The sequence below is a fragment of the Carcharhinus amblyrhynchos genome, chromosome 27 (assembly GCF_965287045.1).
Source record: "Carcharhinus amblyrhynchos chromosome 27, sCarAmb.v2.hapA, whole genome shotgun sequence".
NCBI classification, from domain to species: domain Eukaryota; kingdom Metazoa; phylum Chordata; class Chondrichthyes; order Carcharhiniformes; family Carcharhinidae; genus Carcharhinus; species Carcharhinus amblyrhynchos.
The window spans coordinates 6,037,053-6,064,630 of record NC_137350.1 but is presented as its reverse complement, the minus strand read 5'-3'; the positions used below and the strand labels follow the sequence as shown (position 1 = coordinate 6,064,630).

At 42.5% G+C, this 27,578-nt stretch overlaps 1 protein-coding gene across 1 annotated transcript in view; it reads left to right on the top strand.

The window, feature by feature from the left end:
• The first annotated feature begins 1,197 nt into the window (after positions 1-1,197).
• Positions 1,198-27,578, top strand: part of dcaf7 (ddb1 and cul4 associated factor 7) — a 45,047-nt gene continuing 18,666 nt past the window's right edge. The window contains exons 1-3 of the mRNA XM_080213325.1: positions 1,198-1,576; positions 4,524-4,635; positions 15,800-15,918. Of these exons, the coding sequence (XP_080069451.1) occupies positions 1,280-1,576; positions 4,524-4,635; positions 15,800-15,918 (528 nt within the window). The 5' untranslated portion in view covers positions 1,198-1,279. The remainder of the gene's footprint in view (positions 1,577-4,523; positions 4,636-15,799; positions 15,919-27,578) is intronic.

Here is a 27,578-nt window from a genome sequence, read left to right as displayed (position 1 = left end):
CATGCGGGAGACTGATCCTCAATTCCTGGAAGCCCCAGACCATTCCTGGAGGTTTGGCAACCTTACGGACCAGCCATATAATTACAATGGCTACCAGTGCAGGTCAGAGACCGGGAATTCTGTGGTGAGCAGCTCACCTCCTGACTCTCCAGAACCTGTCCACCATCTACAAGGTACAAGCCAGGATTGGGAAGGGGTATTTTAGGAGGGGGGGGGGTGGTTTGCTGGTAAGTGGCTGGGTGAGAACGCGGCCTTGCCCGGTGAGGGGAGGCGTGGGGTGGTCAGCCTGGTCACAGTCTGGACAAAATGGCCACCCAGCCCAGATGGTTCACCAGGGACCCCCATGATTTGCTTTCCACAAAGGGTTGTGGCTGGGGGGGGACGGGGGAACGTAGACATTCAACCCTGGAAACGCCGCCTACCTGAGGTGTGAAGGCGGTTAGGTCAATCAGAGGGCAGGTGGCTGAGCTCTGGCCCAGTCTGACAGCGGATTGGTCCAAACTGCTGTCAGTCATTTGGATCTTGGCGCCAGAACACCCGCCTCTGAGGGGTTACATTTGATTGGTCCTTTTCTCTGTCAATCACTCCCCTCTTCGCCAATCAACTCCAAAGAACTGATTGTTACCCGCCCACCACCATCCAGGGAACATTCGAACAAGCTGATTGGTTGTCTTCTCTGTCAATCAAACCCATGCCTCACGCCTGTTGATTCACAAATTGAGTCACCAACGGAAATAACCGCCGCCGGTCTTTCCTAATTCATTGGTCAACATAGCTGTCAATCCGCACGCCGATTAGTCCCCGCCCCACTGCTCGGATTCTTATTGGTGAAATTCTCTATCAATCAACCTAGTTCTTCAGCTTTCCACCAGTCAACACCGGCCGGCGCCGCCCTCCTAGTTCCTGTATGGCATCATTGGTCAGTTTAGCTGTCAGTCACGGTAAGGCCAGCTGTGATTGGTGCAGGTCGCTGTCAGTCAGCGGCGGGCATCCGCTGCTAGTTTGAGCGGTTTATTGTTGTGGGGCCGGGGGGAGGGGGGAAACGTGAGGCCGGGCTCCAGGAGTGGGGGGGCCGGAGAGAGCGAGGCCGGGCTCCGGGAGCGGGCGGGTGCGTGAGAGAGAGAGAGCGAGGCCGGGCTCCAGGAGTGGGGGGGCCTGAGAGAGCGAGGCCGGGCTCCGGTAGCGGGGGGGTGCCTGAGAGAGCGAGGCCGGGCTCCGGGAGCGGGGGGGGCCTGAGAGAGCGAGGCCGGGCTCCGGGAGCGGGGCCTGCCGTCCCAAGATGAGCATGCACGGCAAGCGGAAGGAGATCTACAAGTACGAGGCGCCATGGACCGTATACGCCATGAACTGGAGCGTGAGGCCCGACAAGCGGTTCCGCCTGGCGCTGGGCTCCTTCGTGGAGGAGTACAACAACAAGGTGCAGATAGTGGGCCTGGACGAGGAGAGCTCCGAGTTCATTGCCCGCAACACCTTCGACCACCCGTACCCCACCACCAAGATCATGTGGATCCCCGACACCAAGGGCGTCTACCCTGACCTGCTGGCCACCTCCGGGGATTATCTGCGGGTCTGGAGGGTAAGGAGAGGCCAGAGGAGGAGAGGATGGGGGGAATTGAGGGGGAGGGAATGAGGGGGGGAGGATGGGGGGGGGGGAGGATGGGGGGAGGGGAGATTGGGTAGAGGTAGTGGGAATGAGGGGGGAGGATGGGGGGAGGGGAGATTGGGTAGAGGTAGTGGGAATGAGGGGGGAGGATGAGATGGGGAGGGTATGGGGGGAGGGGAGATAGGGTAGAGGTAGTGGGAATGAGTGGGGGACAAGGAGGGAGATGGGTGATGATGCGATAAGAGGAAATGGAGTGGGAGAGAATTGGCCAGGAAGGAGTTTAACATGGGGGGGCATACGATATGGGAAGGGTGTCTGTGATGTGAGTGAAGGGTAGCTAGCTCTTCACATCTGTAGAGAGCTGCTCTCAGTGATCTTATTTTGCACTGATTGACAACAGTTCCCATGTAATAAAAAGTCTTGTAAATAGTGTAGAAGGTAAACAACAAATCTTTTGGTGTTGTTGGCTGATTGTGGGCATTTTTGGACTGGACATAAGGAGTCTCTCTCTCCATCTGCTGAAGCTGTGGAATTTTAACAGGCAGATGGTGCCTTGGCTTAACATATCATCTGAAAGGGTATCACTGACAATGCAGCACCCTCATGTGTGATCTTCTCGTACTGTGTGCAGACTGATGAAATGTTGGCACTTTGTTTAATTTTACATTGATTTGTTTGAAATGAAGCTGACAGAGTAACTGTAGGCACAGGTGGGTTTTCAGGTTGTGATTGTTTGCTGTTAGTGTGGAGAGCATTCATATGTGGACAAAATTGTTGTGGAAGTTTGAATTTATACAGAAAGGTTTTCCCTGATGTAACACCATGTATTAACTCCAAAGCAGCAAGTCAGGGAGATGGAAGGTCTTTAGTTTGATTGTCAGGGTGTGTAACATTAGCTAATCTCTATCAGCCCTTAGCATTCTACAAGTGCTCTCTATAATCCTCAGCTAATTCGGGGAATACCTGCCAGAGGAGCTGTTCCTGACTGCTGTTCAATAGCCTGTCCTTTGTAAGCTGTTTATATTTGGGTATTAGATGAGGCTTTGGTGCTGTTCAAGGGGGAAACAATCTTATGCACATCTGGACTTGGTAAAAAGTCTGACAACACCAGGTTTCAGTCCAACCGATTTATTTGATAGTAAACTCGCTAGCTTTCAGGTTAGCCCCTTCATCAGGTGAATGGAGAGTTCTGGCCTCAGACAGAGCATATAAAGCACAGACACTTTACAGATTACTGATTAGAATGCGAATCTTTACACCTAACCTGCTGTTCAAGTCTTAAAGTGGCTAACTCTGCGCTGTCGTGTGTCGTGAAGGCCGCCTTGGAGAATGCTTACCCAAAGGTCAGAGACTGATAGTCAAGTTCCACACACACGAGGACGGTCTCAACATGGATCTTGGGTTCATGTCACACTATCTGTAACCCCCGTGACTTGCCTGGGTTTGCAAAACCTCACTTACTGTACTGTCTGGAGACAATACACATCTCTTTAACCTGTGATCAGTGCTCCTTCCACTTGCATTGTTAGCCACTTTAAGACTTGAATAGTAGGTTAGGTGTAAAGATGCGCATTCTGATCAGTAATCTGTAAACTCTGTGCTTTATATGCTCTGTCTGAGGCCAGAACTCTCCCTTCACCTGATGAAGGGGCTAACCCGAAAGCTAGTGAGCTTACTATCAAATAAATCGGTTGGACTGAAACCTGGTGTTGTCAGACTTTTCACTGTGTTTACCCCAGTCCAACGCCGGCATATCCACATCACATCTGGACTTGTGCATAAAGATTGACCACTTTCAGGAGGTATTCCATACTCCAGCTGGAGTGAGAATTTTCATTAGGGGAGATTAGAGTTGTAGCTTGGAAGCCATGTTCAGGCATTTTGATGTTGATCATTCTTGCCTCTGCCACCTTCAGATGTAACAGGAATGTGGATGTTAATGGCATTGCTTTTTTGCTACCTGTCACAAATGAGTAAGAAAGGGAAATTATTTATAATGCAGACTATGTGCAAACATGTCTCAAACTTGCCCTTTCACAGATTCTCTCCTGGTGACATTGATCTCAGAGGTAGAATTCCACGGTTACCTCCCCCAATGGTCATTTTCCTTATGTAAGCAGGATTTTCAGTCACAAGAACTTTTCCTGACTGGCCTTACAGCAGGAGTCAATGCTTGATGATGGAGAACTGAAACCCTGGCTGATCTTTCTTTCCTCCTGCACTTCCCCACTCCCCCTGCCATAATTTCATAATCTTTGAAACCATCTGTGGAGAGAAACAATTAAATGTTTTGAGTCGAATGACTTTTTAGAACAGTGTGAATTCTGCTTGCTCAGCAGTCATCAAACCTTGTAACATTTTGGTCTCTAGTTTGGCAGTGTATCTTGTATTGTACTTGGCAAGCTACTACTTGCGATTGAGGGTGTGTTGTAGATTGAGCTGTGGCTGTGCCTCAGTCTCTTAAAATCCTGAGAGGTTATACAATTGTTTGCTTGTGAATTGTTGCATTGTTTGCTGGTATGGTTTTCCAAAGATGATGTGTCACAGGATTTAGGGATGAATTGTACATGTTGATAGTGAAGTACAATGACAAATTTAACAGCTGGGAATGGCTGAAATTACTGATGGGGGCAATGGCAGGGATGCAGTAAATGGTTTCAGTACTCTTCATTCAGCTTTGAAATCACTATTGACTTATGCTTTAGAGTTCTCATTGCGACTGGCTTTGATAATTCTCTAACCATCAAATGGCCTGCTGACTTTGACCACCAAGGTTCACTTCTGAGGAATAGGCACAGTACCAGAGGGTATGTGGGGGAGCACAGGCTAGCCTGAAGTCGGGCTTTCAAAAGAGCAGGAAGAATTAAACAACTGACAGGAAAAGTTTGCTAAATGTCTTTTTATTCTCTTAACGTTCCAGGTGAGTGATACAGAAACCCGGCTGGAATGCTTACTAAATAATAACAAGAACTCTGACTTCTGTGCGCCTCTGACCTCATTTGACTGGAACGAAGTGGACCCAAATCTCCTGGGTAAGGAAGACCTACAGGCTATGCACCACCTTCTTAGCTAATTACTCAGCTCCTGGAAACTCGTGTGATGTGCAGCTCAGAACTGAGCAATTACCTCCATAAACTTCAGCCTTCTCTTGAGAATCCTAGACACACGCGTTTTGTGTTCACTTTTTGTAATCTTGCCAATGTTGGAGAGAAGAGGGATTGATTACCCGTGGGAGCTCTGTGGCTTTGAAAGACTAGAATCCCTTGTTGCATTTTCTAATTTATTTGATGATTTTTGTGGTATGAAGTAGAAGTGAAAAGCCTGAATTTAAACCCTGTGCAATTGTATCATAAGTGGAGTTAGTTTATAAAGTTTTCCTATTATTCAATGGAAATTTTCTGCTCATCATCCCATACTGCAGCAGTGTGACTTTTATCTGACTCCCCACGTTTCTAAATGACTGCCAAATTAGGAAAAGTTTTGTAAGTTGAATCCATGATTAACTTTGCCAAATGCAGTAACTGGAGAAAATTGAGACTCCATCACTCTGTGATGTGAACCCAGCTCCAAGGCAACAACCCAGTCAACAAAAAATAGTAGTCCAGCTGGCTGAAGCACCAATTCACAGACTGAAAGGACAATTGCCCCCCGCACTGCTTAGCTGTCACTGTTGGGAAAGACAACCAGTGGTAACCAGTTACCCCATCTCCCAGGGATAGTTGCAACCACATTTTTCCTGGGCACAGCTGAACACCATGAGCGTTTGATTCAGCCAACAAGCAGTGACTGAGTTTTGTTGTAGGTGCAAGGAGCTGAGCTTTGCAGCGCACCTCTGCATTGTTCCCTCGTCCAGATTGGTGTCCAGCATCACCAAGTTTCCATTGAGAAACGACAATGATAAATATGTTTAGTTACATAACCAATTAGTAGACAGGAATTAATATTCACTAGAGGGATGGAGGAATTTTTATAACATCGAATAGGGGGCCTTGGAAGTTAAAAGGTTAAGAACCTCTGTAATAGGTGACCTGTTATCACGTTACTTGTTGTGGAATCTTGCTGAGCACAATTTGGGTGCCATGTCTCCTAGTTTGCAATTTTTGCTTGCAGATCCTATTTCACCTGTATCCCATTTAGCCTCTTGATTTCCGTGGCGTATTTGGAGTCCACATTCTTCATATCAATCTGCTCCATCTCACACATCTGTATTTCTAGAACAAGCCAGGATTCATGTTTCCTTTCTCAGTGAATGTTGTGTTTGTGAAGATGAGGATTAGGCATTGGTTGATCACAGTAAGAATATTGTGTATGGTTTTGGGTCACCTTACTTGGAGAGGGATGTTCTTGTTTTTGGAAAAAGTTCAAAGAAGTTCATTAGGCTGATTACTGGCATGAGCGTGTCCTCTTATGAGGAAATGTTGGGCTTATACTCATTGGATTTCAGAAAAATGAGCGTCATAGAACATAGAACAATTGAAACGTAAGATCCTGAGGGAAGCTTGACAATGGATGCAGAGAGAATGTTTTCCCTTGTGGGGTAACCTATAACTCGGGCACTGTTTCAAAATAAAGGTCTCACATTTAAGACTGAAGGATATACTTATATTGATGATGGTACAGTGAATGTTCTTTGGATCAGTCAGACCTCTCATCCTCGGGGCCACTGAGGTCCAGTACACTGGGGCACTGTCCCAATATAAATTGTTGAATCTTTAGGACTGAAATGAGAAATTTCACTCAGGGTTGTGGGTGCTCCATTAAAGAAATTCAAGGCAGAAATGGGCAGATCTTTAAGCCCTTGGAATCAAGTGGCTTGGAGAGTGGGTGGGAAGTGGAGTAGAGGGGGGTGATCAGCCATGATCATATCAAATGGTGGAGCAGATACAAGAGGCCAGACAGAAGATGTCTACTCCTTTTCCCATTCCTTGTGAGCTGGGTGTCAGGCTACGTGTGAAGTTGAGTGCTATGTTTTTTGATGATGCTGCTAAGGGCCAGCACGCACTAGAGAATTTGGCGAGGGCCAAGGATAGAGGATGAGGAATGGGATGAGAAATTGCTTCTGTGATACTCTGGCCAGGAAATCAGCTAGGGTTCCTCCTGTTGATCAGTATCAAGTGATTTGTGCTTGAACCAATTTAATGAGTGAGCAGCACCAAATTTTGGGAGGGTGAATATTAGATACAGCAGAGGGAGAGTGTATGGGATGGAGATTTCCAGGTTTTTGGAAATGTTCAGTTTAGTTTATTAGTGTCGAAGTAGGTTTACATTAATACTGCAGTGAAGTTACTGTGACAATTCCTTGAAAGGCAGTGAAATTCAAAAGGCTATTCTACTATGATTGCACACACAGATTACAAATCTTCTGGTAGATAAAGAGAGGAATTATTTCTGTTGGCAGGGGTAGGGTCACTTATCCAAAGCATGTAATAATTGTGTGTGTTTGGGGGAGGGGGGGAATTTTTTACGTTATGAAGAGTTTGAATGTAGGGCAGAAACAGATTCATAAACATCAGAAGATGCTTGAAACGGCTTTGCTTAATTGAGGGATTGAAGGGCTGGTGGTGGCCCGACTTGGTGAATCAACTCCTTCAGGTGAGGAGGTAGTAAAAAATTAGAAAAGTAAATGGGAATGTTCTGAAAATCCGTGTCCTCCATAATTCTGAAGGAAGATCAAGGGCATTCCCTTGGATTGGACTTACTATGTGAAGTCGTAGTACGTGCAGAGTCTGTTGAGCGGGAAGTGGTTAGCATGTTATGTTCCATTACTCCTGACTGCAATCATTCAGAATGGTTGAGGCCCTATATGGGGATGAGGGAGGAGTTGTGTGCTATATGCTAAAAGTATGTGCTTGTGCTGCAGTATCATCTAAAAAAAACGGCCAAGGGCAAGAAATGGCCATTTGCCTGCATTATCTGAACTCTACTGGCCTGACCATCCAACTCATTTGAAACATTTTTTGTTTGAAACATCTCACAAACCTGATGTAACTAGATTAACATTTATTAACGAGTAACGGGGTTCTTCCTAATTTCTATTCAAATCCTTTTTTCCATTTACCTGAATTGGAGTAAATGCCTGAGCTTACCTTATTACAGTTGATATTCTTCTGCATATGAATCACATAGGCTAATCTCATCTTCTGCATTCACTTTGGTGTTCTCTCTTTGCTGCTTCAATAAATTTGGTAGCAGTGATATTTGCATTCCATTACTTTGAAGGAAATTTAACCTTCCCTTTTAATAATTGGAAGTTTGTGTCTACCATCTTGGTGACCGATAGCGACAGTAAGCCTTCCTTCACTGCATGACTCTTCAGATTAATCCTGAGCAGTGAAAGTACCTTGACATCACTCTTTACTGGTATAACCCCTCGTCCCTGGCAAAGTTTCAGTCGATCTAATCTGAACCTTTCCTGTTGCTTTTTTATCCCTCTTGTTAGTGGAGTGTTCCAAACTATATCTGCTCAAACTTTGGTCTAACTATAAGCTCTTCTGTGAGTTCAGTGTTACCTCCTTAACCTTCGTATTCCATGCTTCTAGATCCATTTATTCCTTTATATTTTTTGAGCCTGTATCTATCACAGATGGCAGCATAGAAATTGGTCCAACATACAGGACAAGCCCTTTTCTGGTCCAGGAATCAAGACTTCTTTTCACATATGACATGCTATTCTCTCATTTGGAGTCAGCTTAAATTTGCACCCCACAAAGGGATGGTCCTCTGTATCTGGGTAGAAACGATCAATAAGGCCTCAGGGATACACTCACACTAAGCAGGCCTTGCGTGACAGGTGACAAAGCATGGCAACCACTTGCATGTATGCTGGTGGTTCGCTTCTGTACTCATCATATAAGTCAAATCCCTCTTTTTGGAGGAATCGTCTGAGGCTTCTAAAGTTGGCCAACGTACTGGCACCTATGGCACTTGATGGCATACGTAACTGCAGGCACGAGCCCTCTGCTTCTCCTTCAATTACAGCATTGCCATTTAAGATGTATAAATGTAGTGGGCGTTACACAATTTGTTAGTTATACTTGTTGAAAAGTTTAAGAGTATTCAAGCTGGAAATTATCAGCAGCTCTGGCAGCATCTGTGGAGTGAAAAACAGTTACCGTCTCTGGTTGATGACCATTGCCAGAACTGTCAGCCTGCAACGTTAACTCTATTTTTGCCCCCCCCAGGTGCTGCCAGACCCGCTGAGTATTTTTGGCATTTCCTGTTCTTAGTTTGGATTTCTAGCATTTTGCACTTGCATTTGAATTGAAGTGGGTAGTTCCAGTGCAGTGTTCTATTGAACATGTTACTGCAGTGGGTGCTTAATGTAAACTAAAACCACACAATTTAAGGAGAGTCAGAAGGGACTACAGAAGATAGAAATGGTATTAGACCATAATAAGGTGCAAAATGAGTAAACGCAGCTGTTCCTCTCAGATGCCTAAATGTGTCACATGCTTTAACTTTATTTTGACTTCAGTACAAATGAATGATATTTGGTGTTTTAACTGATTTAAGCCATTGTCCAATTTAAACATGGACATTTTATGTTGAGAACTGTATTTCTGTTCTGTTTTGCATTGGTCTGTACTCTGGTAAGCTATCTGCTAGCCTATGTCTATTGTCCTGTAACCTCAGTAAGTAGTCTCTCAACACCAGGTTAAAGTCCAACAGGTTTATTTGGTAGCACGAGCTTTTGGAGCGTTGCCCCTTCATCAGATGAGTGAGGAATTTGGTTCACAAACAGGGCATATAGACACAGACTCAATTACAAGATAATGGTTGGAATGCTGTGTCTACCCCAGTCCAACACTGGCAACTCCACATCATCCTGTAACCGTTCATAGTTTTAAACACAATTTGTCATGTTAGCAGTTTGATATCAGCAAATTTTAATGTTCTCATTTTTTAATTCAGTCTTAAATGAGAGTAACCAGCCCCAATATCTCCCAGTGATATATCCACTATTTCTGTCCAGATTGAGAGATCTCTTCACATCCAGGTAATATTTTAGATACTTACTGTCTTTGAACATCTTTATCTAGAGTAAAGAATTTGATTCTTTTTTTCTTTATTTTTATGGGGTTTTTTAAAACCTACTATTTTATCCTGTGCACTATTGTCTTTCAAATTGGACTCAGATTTGAACATACTACTTTATGTGAAGTCTGAAAAGTGTTTTGTAATCTCTGCAGTGTTCTGCTGTGCTAGCTGTAGAGGCTAATTGCTTTATCATATACAAAAAAGGAGACTTGCATTTATATAGTTATCACATCCAACTCAACATCTCAAAGCACATTACAGTCAAAGTACTTTTTGAAATGGGTCCTGTTGTAATGTAGAAAATGTGGCAGCTAGTTCATGTACAGCAAGCTCCCACAAAAGGCAATGTGACAATGACCAGAGAAGCTGACTTTTAGGATGTCGGGTTGCAAACCAAATATTGGTCAGGATACCGTGAATAACTCCCTTCTCCTTTTCCAAGTAGTGCCATGATATCTTTTGCATCCACCCAAAGATGTTAGGAAGGACTTCAGTTTAATGTCTCATCCACAAGGCAGTACCACAGCACTGCTGTGAACTGTCAGCTTTCATTTTTGTACTTAATCTCTGGAATGGAGTCAACCATTGTGACTCACAGGCAAGAATGCTGTCAACTGAATCATAGCTGGTGTTCTAACATTATCTCTATATTGGAAGTACCAAGTCCCCATGACACCTGGATCTTTTTCTAATTCTCCTTGTGTTAGCCTGCTTTATTCTTTGGAGTCAAATGTGTGACAGTAATTGTGTAATGTGCATTATTTTGCTGCTGTTTGTATTAGCATCCATGTTTTTGTCTGCCCAGTATTGTGACTGGCCTAATTGTGCCCTTTGCTAGTCCTGATCCCCCAAATTGTGTTGGCAGATTTGACTGCTCTTGATGAGAGTTATTTGCATAGACTAGAATCAAGGTTCTGGAATCGAACCCTGTGATGCTTCCTTCACTCTCTCCCCACTACCTCACACTACAAGGCTCATTTGTTCTGTTTCCAGCTTCAAATCTTGTTCCTTACTCAGTTCTATACTTTCAATGAGATCCCTGTTTTTTGTTTTTATTAACTTGAAATATTTCATGTGAAAATTCCTTAAGTTTTCTAAGCCAAATAATCTTTGTCTACGTCAGTTGAAATGCTCTGAAAATTTGAGGTTTAGAAGCAAGTTCTCTCCTGTGTAAATCTATACTGACTACTTCTTGTCGAGCTGTTGCACGGTTTATTCCTTGAGCCTACCTCACTATTTAATCTGCTGGTTTTTGGCCAATGTATTTACTGTTGCCTAATTTGCTATCTTTCTTAAATGCACTTATTATAAATTTCTGTTGCTGAAGCCGTGTTTTGTGATAACTGCTAGTCTGTTGTCACAGAACTATGAATCACTTTGATTTGGTGGCACAGTGGTTAGCACTGCTGCCTCACAGCGCCAGGGACCCAGGTTTGATTCACAGCTTGGGTCACTGTCTGTAAAGAGTTTGCACATTCTCCCCGTGTCTGTGTGGGTTTCCTCCACATGTTTCAGTTTCCTCCCAGTCCGAAAGATGTACTAGTTCGGTGCATTGGCCATGCTAAATTCCCCCTCAGTGTACCTGGGCAAGCGCCAGAGTGTGACAACTAGGGGATTTTCACAGTAACTTCATTTGCGGTGTTAATGTAGGCCTACTTGTGACTAATATTGTCCTCCTTAAAATAGTTGCACACTCCTTGCAGGCTATTTTCCAACTTTCTCTGCATCTGAGCAGACAGAAAATACGAAAAGCATTTGCAGGTTCAGGCAATGCAAATAAAATAATTGGCAGGCAAAATGTGGAAACTATAAAGCATAATTCTCAATTTGCAGACAAACCCCTGCCTCTGGCTTAAATGTTTCTGATCCATCTAGGTGTTTATGGCAAACTCCTAGAAAGATTTTATATCTCCCATATGAATAATAGGGTTGAAACTGGTGAGCACATTGAAGATTGTAGGGTTTAAAGAATTTTCTTCCCTTTGAAGATCAAGCAATGTCTTGGAAGATGGTGTCACCCATCAAGCTTTATTACATTGAGTAGCACAATAATGTGTCCTGACCTGTAACGAGAACGCCAGTTCTGAACTAAGATTTATAATGAAGCTTTGTTTAGGAAATATAGAAACACAAGTAGACCATTCAGCCCATCGAACCTGCTCTGCCATTCAGTATGATCATGGCTGATCAGACACTTCAGTGCCTTTTATCCACACTAGCCCCAGAACCCTTTGTATTACTATTGATCAGAAAACTATCAATCTCTGCTTTAAACAATACTCAGTGACTGAACTTCCAGAGCCTCTGGGGAGAATTATAAGATTCACAGCCCTCTGTGAATAAACTTCTCCTCCTCTGTCTTAAGTGGCATACCCCTTATTTTGAAATTGTGGCCCCTGGTTCAAGACTTGCCAACCAAGGGAAATGTCTTACCTGCATCCACTTTTCCTTCAAATATTTTATAGGTTTCAATGAGATCACCTCACATTCTTTGAAACTCTAGAACATACAGGCTCACTTTCCCCAATCTCGCTTCATAAGACAGTCCTGCCATCCCCAGAACAAGTCTGGTGAAGTTTAGCTGCGCTCCTGCTATAGCAATAGATCCATTCTGAAGTAAGGGGACCAAAACTGCACACGGTACTCCAAATGTCGAACCAAATTTCTATACAATTGAAGCAAGACTTCACTACTCCTATACTCAAATCCTTTTGTGATAAAGGCTAACATTGCATTATTCAACTAATTGGACTGCAAGTGGCCACATATTTCCGGCATTTAGTCCAGATGGCCTTCCTATCGCAATTTAATCTACTGTTTAACAGTAAATTCTTGGAGACAGTAACATGACAAGTTAACCGTATGTTTTATTGAATTGACAGAAACCTCAGGGCATGTTCAACATGGAGTGCTCTTGATGTAACAGTAATGAAAAATGTTTGCATTGCAGCCTGTATATGGACTTGCCTTTCTTAACGTTATCACAGAGCAAAGGAAATTTCTGAGACATGCAAGATATATAGTTGGCTTAAAGCTGCCAAGTGAAACCTCAAGAATTATTAAAGCTTGTTTTTGTCATTTTATTTGTCCTCACTTCTTATTCAAATGATCTTTCACTCTGTGATCATACAGGAAAAGACCTGTATGACCACTGGTCGATCAAGCTTGCCTACACAGTTCTGATGCCATGTGTGTCACAGTACAGAGAGCGTGGCCTTGAGTCATCAGATCTAAAATCTAAGCATATATATTTTCTTTTGACATTTCTCTTTTTGCCTTGTGTTTATACTGTTTTCTCTTAAGGTGATATTGGGATTGACTCCGTAGGTGTCAACAGCCTCCATCACCTGGCATGGCGAGGAAAGGGCAGTAGACCACCATCCTGCTCATCCTCAGTGTAACCAAGTGCACTTCCCAGTTGATTATTGCTAACATGCAGGAATGTAAGCTCTGATTTCCTTTTTAATTCATGTCCCTTGCCCACTGAGGCCAATTGCAGCACCATAGCTGATTACAGCTGATGTGGCACTCACTGTGATGTAGCTATTTACTGTGGCATGGCCATTTCAGCTTTTGGATGTAATTGGGATCCTTTTCTACTGGCCTCTACATCGGGTGGTTCATTCACCCATTGAGTCATTACTGCCCCTTGTCTGTTTAGGGTGGGGTATGAAGAATGCCCAGAACGGTGAGGAACTTTCTAGAGAAAATGAGCAGAAAGTTGAGGATGGCCGTATTGTAACCTCTGAACTTCCAATAGGATATATTTAAATTTGGAGTCTTGTCTCTTGCAAACATTGCTGCAGTGTTTCTCATCTGATAGCTGCTGTTTCAAAATGTTGTGCTGTGGTGGAAAACTCTTCACAAGGCAGAACGTCCAATGTGACAAAGCACCCTATTTAATTTGAGGTCTTTTCATATAACTTTAAGCCTCTTGTCAGTGTGCAGCTGGAGTAAGGGGGGGGGGGAGAACTAATCAGGTAGGACACATAAGTGTTTACCACATCATAAAAACAGATGTTTTTGTTCTCCAATTTTCATTCTTCCTTCTGAAGATGCTCGAATTCAAAGCGAAATAGATGTTAGAGTCTAATCGTTGAGCATTGGTTGGTTGGTTGGTTGTACCGTATGTGCATTGCAGAGAATGATCCTGTTCTCAGTATTTACATCTTATCCATCTGGAGTAACTGGATAGCAGTTGGGACATGAGAACCAGGCTGATTGCTGCCCTTACTCCCAACATCAGACCAGAATAGTCGAGGTCAGTTCTGGCCCCGACTGTCCCCTCAGGTTAACTTGGCACAGACTAAGAATAAAACTTTTGATGTCCTATAGTGTGTCACCCAGTTGTACACTGAACTTTCGTTGTTAGGTTTTAATATAGAAATGATTTAAGAAATAACTGAAGAACTGTAACAGAGTTAGAAGGAGCCTGAGGCAGTAAGCTACTGTAAATCAAAGCCGTTTGTTTTGCCAAGCAGCTCACTAATGTTGCAAAGCAGTTTTTGTGGCACGTGTAATTTTCCAGCACAACTAAATATACCAAAGTTAAAGGCTCATGAAGAAAGTAAGAAGGCTTGGGATAGAGGGAAATTTGGCTGATTGGATAAGTAACTGGCTGTCTTATAGAAGACAGAGGGTGGCGGTGGATGGAAAATTTTCAGACTGGAGACCAGTTACCAGCGGTGTACCATAGGGATCAATGCTGGGTCCTTTGCTATTTGTGATTTTTATCAATGACTTGGAGGAGGGGGCTGAAGGGTGGGTCAGTAAATTTGCTGATGACACTAAGATTGGTGGAGTAGTGGATGAGGGCTGTTGTAGGTTGCAAAGAGACATTGATGGGATGCAGAGCTGGGCTGAAAAGTGGCAGATGGAGTTTAACCCTGGTAAGTGCGAGGTGATTCATTTTTGGTAGGACAAATTTGAATGCGAATTACAGGGTCAGTGGCAGGGTTCTGAGGAATGTGGAGGAACAGAGATCTTGGGGTTCATATCCACAGATCTCTGAAGGTTGCCACTCAAATGGATAGAGCAGTGAAGAAGGCCTATAGCATGTTGGCGTTTATTAACAGGGGGTTAGAGTTTAAGAGCCATGGGATTATGCTGCAACTGTACAATACCTTGGTGAGACCACATTTGGAATATTGTGTGCAGTTCTGGTCACCTCACTATAAGAAGGATGTGGAAGCATTGGAAAGTGCAGAGGAGATTTACCAGGATGCTGCCTGGTTGGCGGGTAGGTCTTATGAGGAAAGGTTGAGGGGCTACGACATTTCTTTTTAGAGCGGAGGAGGATGAGAGGCGACTTAATAGAGGTTTATAAAATGATGAAGAGGATAGATAGAGTGGACGTTCAGAGACTATTTCCATGGGTGGATGTAGCTGTTACTAGGAGGAATAACTATAAGGTTCATGGTGGAAATATAGGAGGGATGTCTGAGGAAGGCTCTTTACTTAGAGATTGGGGTGTGGAATGGACTGCCTGCTGTGATAGTGGAGTAGGACACTTTAGGAACTTTCAAGCGGTTATTGGATAGGACATGGAGCACACCAGAATGATAGGGAGTGGGATAGCTTGATCTTGGTTTCAGACAAAGCTTGGCACAACGTTGAGGGACGATGGGCCTGTACTTTGCTGTACTGTTCTATACATGGAGACGTGCTGTTATGCATTGTCACTGCCACCTTTTATATTTGAACTTTTCTATCTTCATTACCCCTTTAGTCCTGGCAAATACATGCACTCTTTGACTTTTTAACTAAAACTTCTCCTCTTCCCAGCTGGGTGTATCTGCCACTGACAAAGGCTATAAAGGGAATTGACCAAAATTGATCCAGGCAAATAATTGACAAACGGACTTCAAATCCCATATAATAGGAAGCAAATGGAAAAACTATGAAGCTGATGAGTAAAAAGGGAATGTCATGGGCTCTTTTTTCCAAAAGAGTAATAGAGTTTTGGAATTATTGATTTTAAAAAGTGTTGAAATGAGCAACACAAATGGGTTAAAGAAACACATTTTGTTGTAATGGAAAGGATTGAGGGATCTCTCAAAAAAGTTTGGGGGGCAGAAGGGGCTACACTTGTTTGGAATTAACAATATTTTCTTGCTCCTAAAATGGTCAGATTTATAACTACTGTTCTTTCCCCTGCAGGTACTTCCAGCATAGACACGACTTGTACCATCTGGGGTCTGGAGACAGGACAGGTACTGGGCCGCGTCAATCTGGTCTCTGGTCACGTCAAAACACAGCTCATTGCTCATGATAAAGAGGTAATGAGGTCTTACTCTTCCATATTGATTTAATGCAGGATACAAAGATCCCCAGTAACTCACTGGGTGAAGTGAACCAATCGATGTACCAGGGCAACCTGCAATTTCACAAATTAACACCAGTTCTCAAGCCATCACACACCTTCAGTTAATATTCATTTTATTTAAAGTTATAAAGACAAAATACAGTAAGTACACAAAGTATTCCAAATATTTACAACACACAAACAATCCAATCCTCAAGACCCAACTGAGCAGTATGGGGTCTCTGTTCTGATTCTAGGTTACTGCTCAGTTAGTTAAAGGATGCTGTAATTATCATAATCAAAGGATAGAAAATCAAGAGGCAGAAAGGGGGGGAGGAACTTAAAACAACCATGATTGTAAGAATGTCATAACATTCACAGCTGTGGGCCAAGTGCTAACAAGTGGGATTAGTGTAGATTTAGTGTAGTTTCGTCAGCGCAGACTTGATAGGCTGACGGCCTCTTCTGTACTGTATTGTGTGACTCTGATTGTAAGAACAAAAGTACTGGGAAAGCTAAAAGTTGACAAGTCCATTGGACCTGATAGAATATAGAACATTACAGCGCAGTTCGGATCCTTCAACCCCTGATGTTGTGAAAACCAATCTAAAGCCCATCTAACCTACACTATTCCAATATCATCCATAAGTTTATCCAATGACCATTTAAATGCCGTTAATGTTGCCGAGTCCATTACTGTTGCAGGCAGGGCATTCCACGCCCTTACTACTGAGTAAAGAACCTATTTCTAACATCTGTCCTATATCTATCATCCCTCACTTTAAAGCTATGTCCCCTCATGCTAGCCATCACCAGCGGAGGAAAAAGGCTCTCACTGTCCACTCTATCTAATCCTCTGTCTAGTGTGCCTCTATTAAATCACCTCTTAACCTTCTTCTCTGTAATGAAAACACCTCAAGTCCCTCAGCCTTTCCTCATAAGACCTACCCACCATATCAGGCAACATCCTGGTAAATCTCCTCTGCACCCTTTCCAATCCTTTCTATAATGTGGCGACCAGAACTGTACACAATACTCCAGTGTAGTCGCACCAGAGATTTGTACAGCTGCAACATGACCTCACGGTTCCAAAATTCAATCCCTCTACCAATAAAAGCTAACACACTGTATGCCTTCTGAACAACCCTCTCAATCTGAGTGCCAAATTTCAGGGATCTATGCACATGGACACCAAGATCTCTCTGTTCATCCACACTACCAAGTATCTTACCATTAGCTAGTACTCTGTATTCCTGTTACTCCTTCCAAAGTGAGTCACCTCACACTTTCCTGCATTAAACTCCATTTGCCACCTCTCAGCCCAGCTCTGCAGCTTATCTACATCCCTTTGTAACCTGCGACATCCTTCCACACTGTCCACAACTCCACTGATTTTTAGTGTCATCCTCAAATTTACTAATCCCCCCATGTCCTTATCCAGGTCATTTATAAAAATGACAAACAGTAGTCGCCCCAAAACAGATCCTTGCGGTATGTCACTAGTAACTAAACTCCAGGATGAACATTTCCCATCAACCACCACCCTCTGTCTTCTTGCAGCTAAAAAGTCTGACAACACCAGGTTTCAGTCCAACCGATTTATTTGATAGTAAATTCACTAGCTTTCGGGTTAGCCCCTTCGTCAGGTGAACATCATTCTTGCAGCTAGCCAATTTCTGATCCAAACCTATGTACGCCTGTTAGATGTGTATAAGTTGCTATGGTGGCACAGTGGTTCACATTGCTGCCTCAGTAACACTACTTATCGCTATGTTAATATATGTGACCATAAGAATTCAAATCACAGCACCAGGGACTTGGGTTCAATTCCCAGCGTGGGTCACTGTTTATGTGAAGTTTGCACGTTCTTCCATGTCAGTGTGGGTTTTCTCTGGGTGCCCCAGTTTCCTCCCACAGCCTGAAAGATGTGCTGGTTAGGTGCATTGAACCGAACAGGTGCCAGAGTGTGATGACTAGGGAAATTTCACAGTAACTTCATTGCAGTGTTAGTATAAACCTTATTTGTGACTAATAAATAAACTTTACATTTTTTTTACTTTGAATATAATCCAAACCGAGTTAATCGCTCCTCATATGACAGACCTGCCATCCCAGAAATCTCTATGGCAAGGACATCCTTCCTCTAAAGGCATCAAAACTGTACACAATCCTCTGGTGTGGCCTTGCCAATAAGTGATACAATTGCAGTAAAATACCCCTATTCCTATTCTCTTATCCTCTTGTTGTGAAGACCATTATACTATTTGTTTTATACAACATAGAACACTACAACACAAACAGGCCCTTCAGCCCACAAGTTGTGCCAGTCATGTCCATACCTACCAGGCCATAGAACTATCTATAACTCCCAATCCCATTAAATCCCATGTACTCATCAAGAAGTCTTTTAAAAGACCCCAGCGAGTTCACCTCTACCACCACCGACGGCTGCTGATTCCACTCACTCACCACCCTCTGAGTGAAAAACTTACCCCTGACATCTCCTCTGTACCTGCTCCCCAGCACCTTAAACCTGTGTCCTCTTGTAGTGACCATTTCAGCCCTGGGAAATAGCCTCCGAGAATCCACCCTATCTATCCCTCTCAACATTTTATAAACCTTGATCAGGTCGCCTCTCAACCTTCATCTCTCCAGGGAGAAGGGACCTAGCTCCCTCAACCTATCTTCATAAGGCATGCCTCCCAATCCAGGCAACATCCTTGTAGATCTCCTCTGCACCCTCTCAATAGCTTCCACATCCTTCCTGTAGTGAGGCAACCAGAACTGCGCACAGTACTCCAAGTGGGGTCTGACAAGCTCTTATAAAGTTGTAGCATTACCTCCCATCTCCTGAACTCAATTTCTCAATTAATGAAGGCTAGCACACCATACGCTTTCTTGTCCACATCCTGCACCTGCGAGGCCGATTTTAAGAGTCCTATGGACCCAGACCCCAAGGTCCTTCTGCTCCTCAACACTGCTAAGAGTCCTACCCTTGATATTGTACTCCTTCATCCCATTGGACTTTCTTTACTGCCTGCTGTGCTTGCTTTCGGTGACTGATGCACTAGGACACCAAGGACGCGCTGAGTATCCATCTCTCTTAATTGACACCCATTCAAATAATAATCAATAATTTTCTTTTGTTGAAGTAGACAAAATTTGAAACTCCAATTACTTGCGAAGCACATAAAGCCACATGACCCTACAGTTTTAAACAGAATATGTTTTATTCTACAAAGTCAGCAAATCAAACACTCAACACCATCTATCTTGTACTTTAACATCCAGGATTAGCATGAGATAAACGCAAATTAGTAGATAAACCGTGGTCAGGCATACCACAAAGGCAGAGCCAATTAACTCAGAATTTTATCTCTGACATCAGTGAGTCACAAAAAAATCTTTAAAACTGTCTTTCTGCTGGGAGATTTCAACTCTTCTTCCAAAGATCCATTACAAGAGTATGAAAGAGACAGCTGGCTACAATGAAATGGCATAAAAGGTTGAGGGGTAGGTCAGTAGTGATGCAGTGGCAGATGTTGAAAGAGATATTTCATAATACTTACCAAGATATGTTCTAATGTGAAAGAAAGGATGCACTAACTGTGGCTAACTAAGAATCAGATTGACAAACACAAGATTACTGGTAGTTAAGAAGATGGATAGAATTTAAAAACCAACAAAGAATTACTAAGAAAATAATAAGGATGGCGAAATTAGAGTATGAAAGAAAGTTAGCTGAAAGATAACAATACTAAGAGAGTACACAAATATTTGAGAAGAAAAAGAGAACTAGATGTGTGTGAGTGACCTCCAGAGAGTTGAATGTCAAATTAATAATGGGAAATGGCATAATTGTTGAGCACAGATTTTGCCCCTATCACTGTAGAGAATATTTTTAATTGACATTGTAGACATTGTGTAAATCAAGAGATGAAAGGGAGGGAAAAATTAAAACAATTACCATTGCCAGGGAAAGGGCACTGAGAAAACAATTAAAACTAAAAGCTGCCAAGTCCCCAGGACTGGATGGATGTCATCCTAATGTTTTAAAAAAAAATGTGGCTGCAGAGATAGAGGGGATTAAGGGTTATGGGGAGAGGGCGGGAATGTGGAACTGAGCCACGACAGATCAGCCATGATCTTATTGAATGGCGGGGCAGGCTCGAAGGGCTAGTTGGCCTACTCCTGCTCCTATTTCTTAAGTTCTTATGTTCTTATAGTAGATGTTTTAGTTATATTTTTACAAAATTCCCTAGATTCTGGAAAGGTCCCATCAGATTGGAAAATAGCGAATGTTACTCCCCTATTCAAGAAAGTGGGGAGGCAAAACGGGATGCTAAGGCAAGTTAGCTTAACATGAATGGCTCTAAATTAGGTGGGGTGACAAGACCTGTGTGTCTTCGAACATCAGTCACTGAAGGTTGGCATGCAGGTAGTGAAAAGGGCAAATGGACAGGAACAGGGATATCTTGGTGCAATTATACAGGGCCTTGGTGAGGCCACACCTGGAATATTGTGTGCAGTTTTGGTCTCTTTATCCGAGGAAGAATTTTCTTACTCTAGAGGGAGTGCAAAAGATTTACCAGGTTGATTCCTGGGATGGCAGGACTGATATGAAGAGAGATTGAGTTGGTTAGAATTGTATTCACTGGACTTGACCTCGTAGAAACCTATAAAATTCTAACAGGACTAAACAAGATAGATGCAAGAAGCCTATTCCTGATGGTGGGATGTCTAGAATCAGGGGTCACAGTCTGAGGATATAGTTTAGGACAAAGATGAGGAAAAATTTCTTCACCCAGAGAGTGGTCAGCTGATGGAATTCACTATCATAAAGTAGTTGAGGCCAAATACTAGGATCTGTTATCAGATAAGTTATAGCAGGACTCTTAATAAGTCTTAATGTAATTTAGAAGAGTCAACATGAGGAAGTAATGAACAACATAAATAAAGGAGACCCTGTAGATGTGGTGTACTTGGATTTCCAAAGGGTGTTAGTTAAGGTGCCACATCAGAGCTTGTGTTGGGATTAATATGTTAGCATTGATGATCGGTTGGACAACGAGAACCTGAGTGTAGGGATAAATGGGTAATTTTCAGGTTGGCAAGCTTTAATTAGTGGAATGCCATAGGTTCATGCTGCAGCTTCAACTATTTACTATCTATATCAATGATTTAAAGGAACTGAATATCTGGGATTAAAAATTACTGATGACACAAAGAAAGCACATTAAGTTCTGAGGAGAACAAAAGGGGGCAATAAAGAGATAGGTTAAATGAGTGGGCAAAATTTGATGGCGGATGTTGAAAAAATGTGAACTTGTCCACTCTTAATCTTCCAAGGGTTGTGGGTGTTGCTGGCTAGGCCACATTTATTGCCCATCCCTAAATGCCCTTGAAGAGAGAGTAGAAAAGTAGTACATTAAATGGAGAGAGATTGCAGAACTCTACGACAGAGGGGCCTGGATGTTCTCAAGTTGCAGGTCAGCAAGTGATTAGGAAGACAAATGGAATGTTGTAATTTATTGCAATGGGATTGGAATGTAAAAGTAAGGAAATTCTGGTACAGTTGTACAGGATGTTAGTGAGACCCCACACACTTTTGGTCACCTTACTTTAAAAGGCTATAATTGTAATAGAAGCAATGCAGTGAAGCTTCACTCGACTGATTCCTGGGATGAAGTTATTTTATAAGGAAAGGGGGGACTGATTGAGCATGAATTCATTGCAGTTTAGATGGATGAGAGGCGATTTAATCAAAACATACAAGACCTTGAGAGAGCTTGACATGATGGAGACTGAAGGAATGTTTCCCTTGTGGGAGAGACAAGAGGACACAGCTTAGAAATAAGAGGTCTCCCATTGATGGAGATGATGTGAATTTTTTTTTTCTCTCCAAGGGTTGTTAGTCTGAGGAATGCGCTTCCCCAGTGAGCAGTGAAAACTGGGTCATTTTTTAAGGCTGAGTTAACTAAATTCTTAAACAAAAGCAAAATGTTGTGGATGCTGGAAGTCAGAAACAAGTAGGTCTGGCAGCATCTGTTGAGGGAGAAAGAGTTAACGTTTCGAGCCTGTATAACTCTTCAGAGCTTTGTTTTTCATGCAAGTTTAAAATTGATTCTTGATGAATAAGGGAGTTAAAGGATGTAGAGGATGGGCAGGAAAATAGAGGCCATAAATCAGACCAACCATGATCTTATCGAATGGCAGAGGATGGGGGGCTGAATGGCCGCCTAATTAATATGATTTGAAATTGTGGTTTAAATTTTGTACCGCTGAAGCAGTCTCTATTCATACCAGGCATCCTGCTCCTCTGATGAGATTGTTAATCAATTGCTGAAGTAAAGGGCATTTCTGCACTCTGGTCACATTAAGAATTAAATTTGGAATGTTTCGGACTTGATGTATGTTGCATCCTTCAATAGTTAGGCGTGCAATATAGACTGTATTTTAACCCAGATCCTAGAGGTGAAAGGCAAGTGTATGTTTTTGCACTGCTGACAGGTCACTGTTTGCAATCTTAACTGAGTTGGGAAAAGTAGTGGGGGGTGGAGAATGGAATACTGGAAAACCTTTCTAATTTAGAATGATCCTTTTGGGGAAGTTGCGTGACCAAGCAAGATTGAAAGCACTGACCTGAAAAGGTCCTCTCTCAGTTCATCATTTCCAAAAACATGTTTTGCTGGGAAGCATCTCGGTGCCTGGGGATTTCTGTTGAAATACGAGTTTGAAAAAGGCTTACAAGTGTCACTGAGCAAATAATAATAATGGTAGCTGTCAGAAAAGGAAGCCTGAGCAAATCTCAACTCAAACAAAAACAAACCTTAACGGGCGTAACAGCGTCTATGGGGAGAGAACAGAGCCACCGAATTGAGTCTAGGTGACCCTTCATCAGAGCAGATTTCCAGCATCCATAGTCTTTTGCTTTTATCTCAGCTCAAACTTTACCTCCTCCCTAGGCATTAAAGTGGCAGTGTTCTAGGTGCTTTTAAGCTGGTCAGAATTCACTACTTTAGATTGTAATAATGTCCTTGCATTATGGTCAGCCTCTAGTCTGTTGTATTAAAAAAAACATTATTTTAGGATGTACTGAGAATGTGATTGGGCTATTTTGTGTTGGACCTCATAGTTGAGCTTGATTCTGTCCTTGCTTAGGTGCACAAAAATGCCTCAGTGATGTTCTGAATCTGTGCCCCCTAGTCCAGACACTTCGCCTTGCAGTAAAGGCCAACATGATTATGGGGAGATGGTGGCACAGTGGTACTGTCACTTAAATTGTAACCCAGAGACCCGGGATAACTCTCTGGTGTCACTGGTTCAAATGCAAGTTTGAGTTCAATAAGAATCTGGAATTAAAAGTCTGATAACAATTGACAATGCTTTCATAGTTATAAAGCCCCATCTAATTCATTAATGTCCTTTAGGAAAGGAATTTGCCACCCTTACCTGCTAGCCTACATGTGACTCCAGATCCATTGACTCTGGAACGGCCTCAGTTCAATGGCAGTTAGGGATGGGCATTAAGTGCTGGCTCAGCCAATGATGGTCATATCTTGAGTGACTAAAAATAAAAATCATAGAATCTCTACGGTGCAGAAGGAGGCCATTTGGCCCATCGAGCCTACACCGACAGCCAAGCCTTATCCCCGTAACCCCACATATTTACCCTGCTAATCTTCTTGACTTCCCCTAACACTAAGGAGCAATTTAGCATGGCCAATTAACCTAACCTGCATATCTTTGGAGTGAGGGAGGAAACTCACGCAGACATAGGGAGAACGTACAAACTCCACACACACTGACCCAAGCCAGCAATCGAACCCAAGTCCCTGGTGCTGTGAGGCAGCAGTGCTAACCACTTTGTAATTGTGTCACCCAATGGTTAGCCTAATTGTTTGCTGCACCCACATGTTATCTTTCAGTGGCTCATGAACAAGGACATGCAGATGGGTTTGAACATCAACATTTCCTAATCTCTTCAGTGTTTTGCCTTTCACATTTTTTCACAATCTGTTCCATCTGCCGTGTTCTTGCCTTGCCCAATTCCCTTGAAATCTTACCATTCATATTCCTACCTAGTTTTGTCATTTGCAAACTTAAAAATATTATATTTGGATTCCACATCCAAATTGTTGATATGGATTTTGAATAGCTGGGGCCTTAAGGTACCCTGCTGATCGCAATACGTGTTGTTTATTTCTCCTGTTTTCTGTCAATTAGTCAATTCTCAATCCATGCCAGTATATTACCCCTGGTCCCAAGCACTCTAACTGTTTGCTTACTTCTTCTGTGGGACCTTGTCAAAAGTTTTCTGAAAATCTAAATACACCACGTCCTTGAGTATTACTGAAAAAAGACATGCTGTTGAAGCTTTTCACCTTGTGAACCTGTCCTGATGAGTGCAAGAATGTCAAATCTCAAAGGGAACAACAAATTATACTGTATGAAAAGAGGGTAATAGTTTGCAAATCTACTCCGATAGATGTGTTGACATGGAGAATTTGCCAGGGAATAGTTAACCGCCAAGCTTTTGTTTAAATTCATATCAGGCAGGTTGACTTTGATCAAAGCATCGCTATGGGGAATATGTGAGGGAATGGTTGCCCGGCAAGCTTTAGTTTAGTTGAAAAAGGCAAATTGTGTGTGCATGTTATTTTTGTTTGCAGAGGACTGTGTGAATATATGTAGTCTCTAGGACTTGTAACTGAGCCATATAGCAAGCCTGGCAATCTCAAGTTGTTATTATAATTCTTAACACATTCAGCATTGTTTAGCAAGTGTTGTCTGAGTTTATTGAGTTTTTGATTTGATTTATTATTGTCACGTGTATTAGTATACAATGAAAAGTATTGTTTCATGCGCACTATACAAAGTATACCATTCATAGAGAAAGAAAGAGGAGACTGCAGAATACAATATTACAGCCGTAGGCTAGGGTGTAGAGAAAGATCAACTTAACGTAAGGTAGGTCTATTCAAAAGTCTGGCAGCAGGGAAGAAGCCTGTTCTTGAGTTGATTAGTATGTCATCTCAGATTTTTGTATCTTTTTTCCTGACGAAAGAAGGTGGAAGAGAGTATGTCTGGGGTGCATGGGGGCCTTAATTATGCTGGCTGCTCTTCTGAGTCACAGTATAGACGGTGTCTATGAATGGAAGGCTGGTTTGCATGATGTATTGGACTTCATTCACGACTCTTTGTAGTTTCTTGCAGTCTTGGACAGAGACAGAGCCATACCAAGCTGTGATACAACCAGAAAGAATGCTTTCTATGGTGCATCTGTAGAAGTTGGAAAGAGTTAAATGGAGATGTAGGTGGACTTTCTTAACTGTAGTGTCAGCATAGAGGGACCAGGACAGGTTGTTAGTGATCTGGACACCTAAAAACTTGAAGCAGTTAACCATTTCTACTTCATCCCTATTAATATAGACAGGGGCATGCCCTCCACTTCGCTTCCTGAAGTCGCTAGCTAACTCCTTAGTTTTGTTGACATTGAGGGAGAGATTTGTCGTCGTTGCACCAGTTAACCGGATTCTCCATCTCTTTCCTGTACTGTGTCTCATCATTGTTTGAGATCCGACCCATAACAGTGGTGTCATCAGCAAACTTGAAAATTGAATTGGAGGGGAATTTGGCCACACAGTCAAAGAGGTATAAGGAATATAGTAAGGGGCTGAGAACACAGCTTGTGGAGCACCTGCGTTGAGGATGGTCATGGAGGTATTGCTGTGCAAGCATGGGCTGGTCGAGTATGCTCATACTTTGCTGTTGTGAACAGCCGAAGGGATGGATTTGATCCACCAATCATTAGATGTACAATCTACATACCTGGCATCACACTGGCACTGAAATTCATATGGCACATTACTCATATGTGTTGTAATCTTTTTGGCTTGATGGCAACATGTTAATGGAGAATGTTTTGTGTTGCTACTGCCTTGTAGCAGAGTGAAATGGCTAGCTTCACCTGTTGGACATCTCCTTTACCTAGTCTGTTAATTACATCCTCAAAACAAAACTCCCAGCAGAATTGTCAAATGTGACTTCCCTATTGTAAATCCATGTTGACTGCCTGATCCCACCATTTAAGTGTCAGCTATCACACACTTTATCTAGCAATTTTCCTGCGACCAAGATCAGGCTGATAGGTCTACAATTCCTTGTTTTCTCTCTCCCTCCTTTCTTAAATAGAGGGGTTACATTTGCCACCTTCCAATTTGCAGAAACTGTTCCTGAATCTAGAATTTTGGAAGATGGTCACCAATAATCTCTTATGGCACCTCTTTCTATAGGCTGGGATGTAGATCATCAGACCCAGCGGATTGATCAACATTCAGTTCTACTTATTTCTCATTGCTTTACTTATTGGTACTAATTCCTTGGTGTTCTCATATTCCTGGGAGGCCTTTTCTATCATCCTCCATAAAGACAGGCACAGTATTTTAGTTTCTCTGCCGCTTCCTTATTCGCCATTATAAATTCTCCCATCTCTACCTATAATGGACCCACATTTGTCTTTGCTAATCTTTTCCTTTTAAATACCAGAAAAGCTTTGCAGTCCATTTTAATGATTCTTACTAGTCTACTCTCTCATTCTATTTTCTCGGATCAGTTTCATGATCCTCCTTTGTTGGACTCTTACTACTTTTTTGACAAATTTATAAGTCTCTTTTTTGATCTAACAGTTGATCTTTAACCTCTTTTGTTAGCCATGGTTGGATTATTTCTCCTGTTGAGTTTTTCTGCCTTAAAGTATATTTGTTGTAAACCATGTATTCATTCTTTAAATGCTAATTATTGTCTGTCTACCATCATAACCTTTTAATGTACTTTCCCAATCTGTCACAGCCAACTTGTTCCTCGTTCCTTTGTAGCTTCTTTCCTTTAGATTTAAGACCCTAGTTTCGGATTGAACTACACTTTCAAACGATATGAAATTCTAGCATATTATGGTCACTGTTCCCTAAAGGCTCCTTTACAATAAGATTATTAATTAGCCCTTTTTTTCTTGCACTGTATTAGATCTGAAATAACCCAATTTAGAGTTAGTTCCTCAGTAATCTTCCAGAAAACCATGTATATATGCCAGGAATTCTTCCTCCACAGCATTAACGCTAATTTTCATATCTAGCCTGTATGTAGATTGGTTACCTTATTGCCCTTTTACAGGCAGCTCTGACTTCCGTACCTGCATCACCACCACAGTTTGGCCAGTCATTGGTGGCCCCATCAATGATTGCTGCTGCTTACTATTTCATAGCTCCACCCAAACTATTTCTACATCTTGATCTAAAATCCCCTCTCACTAATGTAATGAGCTCATTCTTTATTAACTGCGCTACCCTATCTCTTCCTTTTTGCCTAACAGCCCTTGAACATTCAGATCCCAGCTGTCAGTTAGATCATATCTATTAATTTCTATTTGTGCTGTCAGTTCACATACTTTGTTGCGAATGCTTTGTGTTCAGGTAGAATACTTTAAATTTTGCCTTTTCTGTATTTTGAGCCTGTTTGATGCTGGCTTTGATTCCGCTGTTTTCCAACTTTGCTTGCTACTTTTCTACCAATCTGAATTCCCACTCTGGTTTCCATCCCCTGCCAAACTAGTTTATCCCCTCCTAACAGCATAAA